General features: G+C 30.8%; 1 protein-coding gene across 1 annotated transcript; it reads right to left on the bottom strand.

The window, feature by feature from the left end:
• Positions 1–4026: 4026 nt before the first annotated feature.
• LOC146934068 (bidirectional sugar transporter SWEET12-like) lies at positions 4027–6462 on the bottom strand. The gene is made up of 6 exons (XM_085705921.1): positions 6301–6462; positions 6159–6195; positions 5809–6019; positions 5428–5592; positions 5154–5273; positions 4027–4635 (listed from the first exon to the last, which is right to left on the bottom strand). Exons 1-6 carry the CDS (start codon positions 6344–6346, stop codon positions 4366–4368), a joined length of 849 nt encoding a protein of 282 aa, XP_085562047.1. The 5' UTR covers positions 6347–6462; the 3' UTR covers positions 4027–4365.
• Positions 6463–6738: the final 276 nt, after the last annotated feature.

Here is a 6738-nt window from a genome sequence, read left to right as displayed (position 1 = left end):
TAAAAAGGATAAATTCAATAAAAAATCAGGGTAGGCTTCAAAGGCTCACATGACCAAACACTTTCGCCTCAGTGTGTATATGACAAAAATCAATCAACAGTAAAGAAACAATGCAAGTTCTAGAAATGTAGTTGCATGGAACACTCTATATAAGTAAATTGAAAAATAAAATTTGGCTATGAACCTTACAGTGTTAGATTTCTGGGAGTTGTGACTACCTATCACACATGCCGTACACTTCGCCTTTGAATTTCAAGTCACTGTCTCCTTATGAACTTTGATGTTATCATTGGTGAAACAAACTGTTATCAAACTGGAAAATTTCAAGAAACAAGAAAATTCATTAATAATAAACAAGCAAACAATTAAAGAGAATCAAACTGAGAATTGACACAACTGACATCTGACAAAGACAAGTTATTGAAAAAATAAGAACGGATGTGGACTCTGATTTTTTTTTTTTGTTCATCTTTTCACTTTTTTTTTTGTTTGCTTTTTTTGTTTGCTTCATTTTTTTTTCTTTACTAAATAAAAATACCTGCAAAATAAAAAACATTAAAAAAAAGGATGGGTTGCCTCCCACCAAGCACTTTCTTTTACGTCATTGAGCTTGACGCTTCAACCACTGTTAGGGTGGCAAAAATGATAGAAAGAATATATCACCCTTCTTCTTCCTCTTGTTAATTTGGCAGGAATTCCATGAACTTTGCATAAAGAATCAGATACTCCCATGCGCTCTCTGTTACTCCTTTGGAATTTAAGCTCTCCCACCTTAGAGAAGGACATGCATCCATTTGCACACAAGTTATTTCTTTAACCCCCGTTGGTTGAAACTTCAGAAAAAGACCAATACTCTTTACCTGTGGATTTTCTTCCACCACAATATTATGACAATTAGTCTCCATCTGAACCAACTTCTTCTGAGACTCATATGTTTTCTCAACAAGATCACTACACTGAACCTCAAGCTTTTCAAACGAAACTTGATTTGACATCAAGAAATCATCTAGAATATTTTTAAGTTGAGTATTGTAATCTATGTTGACCACTTCCTGCTCTTTTTCTTTAACTATGTATTGCTCCTCACAAAATGTACTACAATGATAACCTCCACAAAAATCGCAACACATACTCAATCTTGTTTCCAAATCTTGTATATGTAGAGATATCATGCATTTTTCATAACGTAGGATTTCAATCTCTTCAGAATCTACCCGTGATCGACTATCCCACATTGCTACAAAACTCAAAGAAACCTTTCAGTAGCACAGCACAAAGAAATATATTTGAAGAGCATAAATCATAATTTTTTTTCTCAATTTTTTGTTCAATATATATACAAAAATATAAATGACAGAAATCCTAAATAGAAACAAAATTGCCAAGTTGAAATGATTTAACAGTCCCCGGCAACGGCGCCAAAAACTTGATAGAAAATTAGCAAGTGTACTAATTTATATCTAAGTAATAATTTAATTCGTATCCACAGGGACTGTTTTTAATCTCTACTTAACAAAATCATTAATATTAAGATGTGATTAAATAAGGGGGTTGCCTTAGGCAAGTTGGTTTTAAGTGCAATTGTAATTTAAAAACGAAAGAAATAAAATTGGTTTTTGGAATGTTTAAAAGAGATGACTAGGTCAATTGATTCATCTATATGTACCCCATTAGTAACCTGTTTCTTAAGCCTACGAATGTAACAAAGTCAACGACGAATTAACAATTTAACTTAGTTCAATCCCTTGATCCTAAGTCCTCTCATCTAATCATAATTCCCTAATTCCTTAGGTGAACCTATAATCATCAAAGGTTATTTAGTGCGTTAATTCAATTGTCACTATCTAACAACGCTCTATCCCTAGATTGTCCGTTAGAAAGAACAGCATAAATATTTCCGAGATACACGCTAGTGTCAGTAGTCATATACTCTCTTAGATCAATTATATTGGGTCAGAATCATAAAAGCATTAAGAACAAAATATGCTGAATAAACTAGATTGAAATTCATAAACGTAAGAGTTTCAGGTTACATCACACGAGCTAGTACAGAATCATCTCTTGACCTAATCACATGAAAACTTAGCAATTCATAATAAAAGGATCAAGCAATATTAATAAAAGAAATTACAAGGTTTTAATCATGAGAATTTCTTCAATTTGATATGCTATGGCCCTCTGTGCATGCGTTAGAACCAGCTGCCACTTCTCCTTGCTTCGTGACCGTATCCCTTCTTAGTTCCAAAACGTGATCCACTTTGTGCCCAAAACGTGAATGAATATCCTCCTCTGTGTTGTGACTTTTATATCATTCATTGCCTTCAATTCTTCTCTCGGGTCAAACAACTTTGCTTTTGGTCAAAAGCCCAAATTTTCATTCAATTATGCATATAAGATATTTCTTCTCATACCTTCATTATTTGCTAGGCTAGACAAATGGTTCAGTACTAGTTGTTACTCATTAATATGTCCAACAAATAGTAAAATATACTACTTGACTCAATAAATCAAGAACGACAATTTATTCAAAATGACTCTAAATTAAATACTAAAATAATAATAATAGACTAAAAACTTAATTAAAAAGACTCTAAAAATAGTGAATGACTGACTGTCATCATTAAACCATATCCGAACCGGTTGTACTTAAAAACCGGTTTTTAGAGAAGTGGTTTCAGGAACCAAACCAAAACCAAATATTTGGTTTTGGTTTGGTTTTAACTTTGCACACCCCTAGTTGAGACGGTCTGGGTCAAATCATTTTTTAGACTTTTCTCTCAACCCCCCCTATGTTCTTTGAAACTCTCCTATTTTATTTTTTTAAGAAAATATCCCTTTTGAAAGTATACTTCCGGAAAAATTTTGTATGAAATTAAGTTGGCTAAATTGGACATTTAACCCCTTAATTAATTTGAGTTTCATGTCGATCCCTTATTTAATAAAAATTCCGTTTTTCTACTTTGTTTTCATCTCTGTTTGTCAATTTGGTCATGTTCTATTAATTTATCCGCATGAGAGCAAATTGACAAACGAAGATGCAATTAAGGAACCAAAGCAGAACTTTTATTAATTAATGGGACCAACTTGAAACACAGAAATTAATTAGGGACTAAATATCCAACTTAGTCAATTAAGTTATATCTCGGTACACCCTTTTTATTTTTTATTTTTTTGGTTTTCACTCATTATTCTTTTAGCCCAATATTCCATAACACAAAATAAACAAAAAGAAAATTACATTTCAATCAAACTTGGAAAAGAAACCTCTGCTTAATCGGCAACTATAAATGATTTATTTGAGTCGCACACAAACATCATCTCTTTTTCCATGATACACTATTAACTAACGTATCAACAAACCTATTGACTTCACGAAATGAGTGGTGAACCTTCACTTCCCACATCATTTGTAGGAGTTGCTGAATTCTTTGTACAAGGCTCCTCCTACCACTTACATCGCTCTCCTGCCCCCTCGTAATAATATTCGTCACCACCAAAGAGTGACATGTAATTCCATTCAATCAATTTGGTTTTAAGTTTTAACATCAAACTTGATCCCATTTTTATTAGTTTGTATTTGATTAGTTTTTAGTTTTGATTATTGTATACACTGTTTTTTTTTTTTTTTTATATTATCTTTTAGGAGAATATATATTTTTCTTTATGACATTTTTTGACTAAAAATAAAGTTATCTAGGGCATATTTAAAATATCAAATCTTAAATAAAATTTAATAGCTAATTATCTATTATCAAACTTGATGTTTGTTCTTTTAACGGTATCTCATACGCACATGTGTAAAGATTAATGAGAAATGATATTTGAACAATTATTTTGTAACAACTTTTGTGATAACTTTCTCTTTTATATTTACATTGTGTTTCTGTTTTCTATTTCTATTACTTTAGTTTTTGTATCAATGCCTATATTTCTTTATATATTTTGGTTGTTCCAAAAGTTATATCAAAAAGTGTGGTTCTTCAACTCAAGATTAATTACCAACAGAAATTAGTGCACATATAAATATTGTCTCTCCTAAATGATGATTTTTCATACATGCATTTGTGCAAGGGATACAAGCTCAATTATTGTTGCTACATTGTATAAACTTTTTGTATTTCGATGCTTAAATGACAGAACCAAACAGAGATTACATATTTTTGGGATAAAAACAGAGATTACATATGAAAAACATAAAACTAACTATGCTATAATATATGGATATGTTTGTGTATTAAATTTGCATCTCTATCCCATATTTTACGATTTTTAATGCACAAAACAACACACATGGGATCAGAGTGAGACACTTTAGAAAGAGAGACATCACACGTGCACAAGTATCCCTTCAATTTATCAAACTTCTCAACCTTCCTTTTGTTGTTGTACTTGATTTCCTTCACTTGGTTTTGTTTCTTCCTGTTTCTTCTCTTCTTGCTTCTCTTCTTTATTCTCCATTGTAGTCTCAATATCAACAACATTTTGAAGAGGGATCACTACTACTTGAAGCTGATTCTCATTGATATCATCTTTGTGTTCTGGTAGCTTTTGATCATTTACAGGCTTGTTTTTTCTGTATATTGCATACAACACCATCTGAATTGTTCCAAATGTGATACCCACAAAGTTCGGAAGCTGTCCCAAAAAAACATTAATAATGTGCATATTAGTTAATAGTATCAATCCATTAGGACATAATAAAAGCCAACCAAAATACCATATAAACTAGTAGTAAAAAAAATGTTGAATTAATTACTAAGAGAATTGGAGATTGATACCATATAATTATTTTTGAGATATGTTACTAGTATTTGAACTTATAGTCTATAACATATCATCTTTTCACTCATTTTTATCCTTAATATATAAATTAAAAAAAAATAATAAAACATTTTTTTGTCATTTCATGTCTATCAGTTAGTTCAACCGCATGCTAATTTTATTAGCTACCTTATCAACTATAATTTCTATTTATCTATTATGTATTTGTTATAAATTCATATCCTATAAGCAATAAACTAGCTTTTTCATCATATACTTTTTTCCCATCTGAGCCATAGTAACACTTGTAAAGATGAATTTTCTATTTTCAGTTTCTAATTATTCTATTGTTTTGCTAATTCAACAATTTATAGTAGAATTGGAGTACTTACCGTAACAAATATATCTTTGAGGAGAATACCATAGCACAGCCATATAATTGCACTTGTTGTGAGAAGGAGTGAAAGAGTGAAAGGCATAAACTCTACACTTTTGGTGCGAATAACCACTCTCTGAAATTGAACATGGTGATTTGGTGAGTATTTATCAAATATAATCATCAACGCATAACTATATATATATATATATATATATATATATATATATATATATATATATATATATATATATATATATATATATATAATATGTAATATATATACTCACCATAACGCTTAAAGGTGCTGCAAAAACACTAGTTGAGAGGACAACACAAATCCATCCAAGAAGTTCGATACGTTCTGTTCGTTCTTTTGCTAGAACATGTGTTAGAATAATCACCAAACAAATTCCTCCCAAATTAAACAACCCAATCAGCTTCAATGTGAAGATCTGCAAATCCAATAACACACAAGTCTCAAATAATGTTAAGCATACCTACTAATAATAATTAAATTAGCGACGATAACTAATGACAAATTTTTTTTTTATTTAATCTCCTCGTTCACTAACTTGATGATAAATTTAGAGAATTTCTCAGTCAAAATTATATTCAATACCATAATTTTTTTTAGTAGTATATTATATACACACATATGTATTACATACCCTTGCTTTCTTGGAGCAATAAGTGACATAGATGGCGAGGTAAATTGTTTCTATCACACAACCAAATGCATTGATGGTGATGATAAGCATTTCACCCGTTTTTATGTAGGCATAAAATATCCAAAGCATTGCACTGAAGAGTGCAGCCACATACGGAGCAGATTGGAAACCTCCTGTTGTTTTCTTCTTACAAACTTGATAAAATATTGATCTGCAAAGTATACAAATATACATGTATGTATTTATTTGAATTAGTATTTGTTTTTGAATATTAATCATTGTTATGTATAAAAAAACATATATAATATATGTTAATGAACGTTTGTGCTTAATTTTTTTGAAATACTTACATGGGGGCTATAAAGCAAAAGAAGGAGGCAATGTTACCTACAACATTAAACACAAAAAAAGTTATAAGGAAGAGAATTTCGTTATTTAAAACAACAGGAGAAGAAAAAAAGATGTAGAGCTGAGGTTTTTTTGTATAGATACCTAGAATACCAACTACAAAAATCGCAGTATTGTCTCTGTGAACCATGGTATCAGAATATGTTTGAGTAATATTCCTTTTGTATGTTGAATATAGGAGAGAAGACAAGGAAGGTTTTGAAGGGAAGCTAACTAGCCTCTAGCTTAAATGTTCACCTCCGCCACAAAGAAAATATGATATGAAGGTCCCTTATATATAGGGTAGGGATTTTCACGGGACGTTATTGCATTAACATTATGGAACTACATAAGTCAAATATTATTAATGTCCAAAGCGTTGCAATCTTGGGTACACAAAATCTATTAATCAAATTTTGAGTGTGCCAACTCAGGAAATTATTGTATCTATAGTTGGTTGATGTGGTTCTTCATTTATTACTTGGGCCGTCCCTTCACTTATTTTACATTGTGAAAATGGCTAATCGGTTCTGGGAATGGATT

This window comes from Medicago sativa, chromosome 4 (assembly GCF_051527215.1).
Source record: "Medicago sativa cultivar Bolivia chromosome 4, Bolivia_mono, whole genome shotgun sequence".
NCBI lineage: Eukaryota > Viridiplantae > Streptophyta > Magnoliopsida > Fabales > Fabaceae > Medicago > Medicago sativa.
The sequence above is the reverse complement of the archived record's forward strand: the minus strand, read 5'-3'. Positions and strand labels throughout refer to the sequence as shown.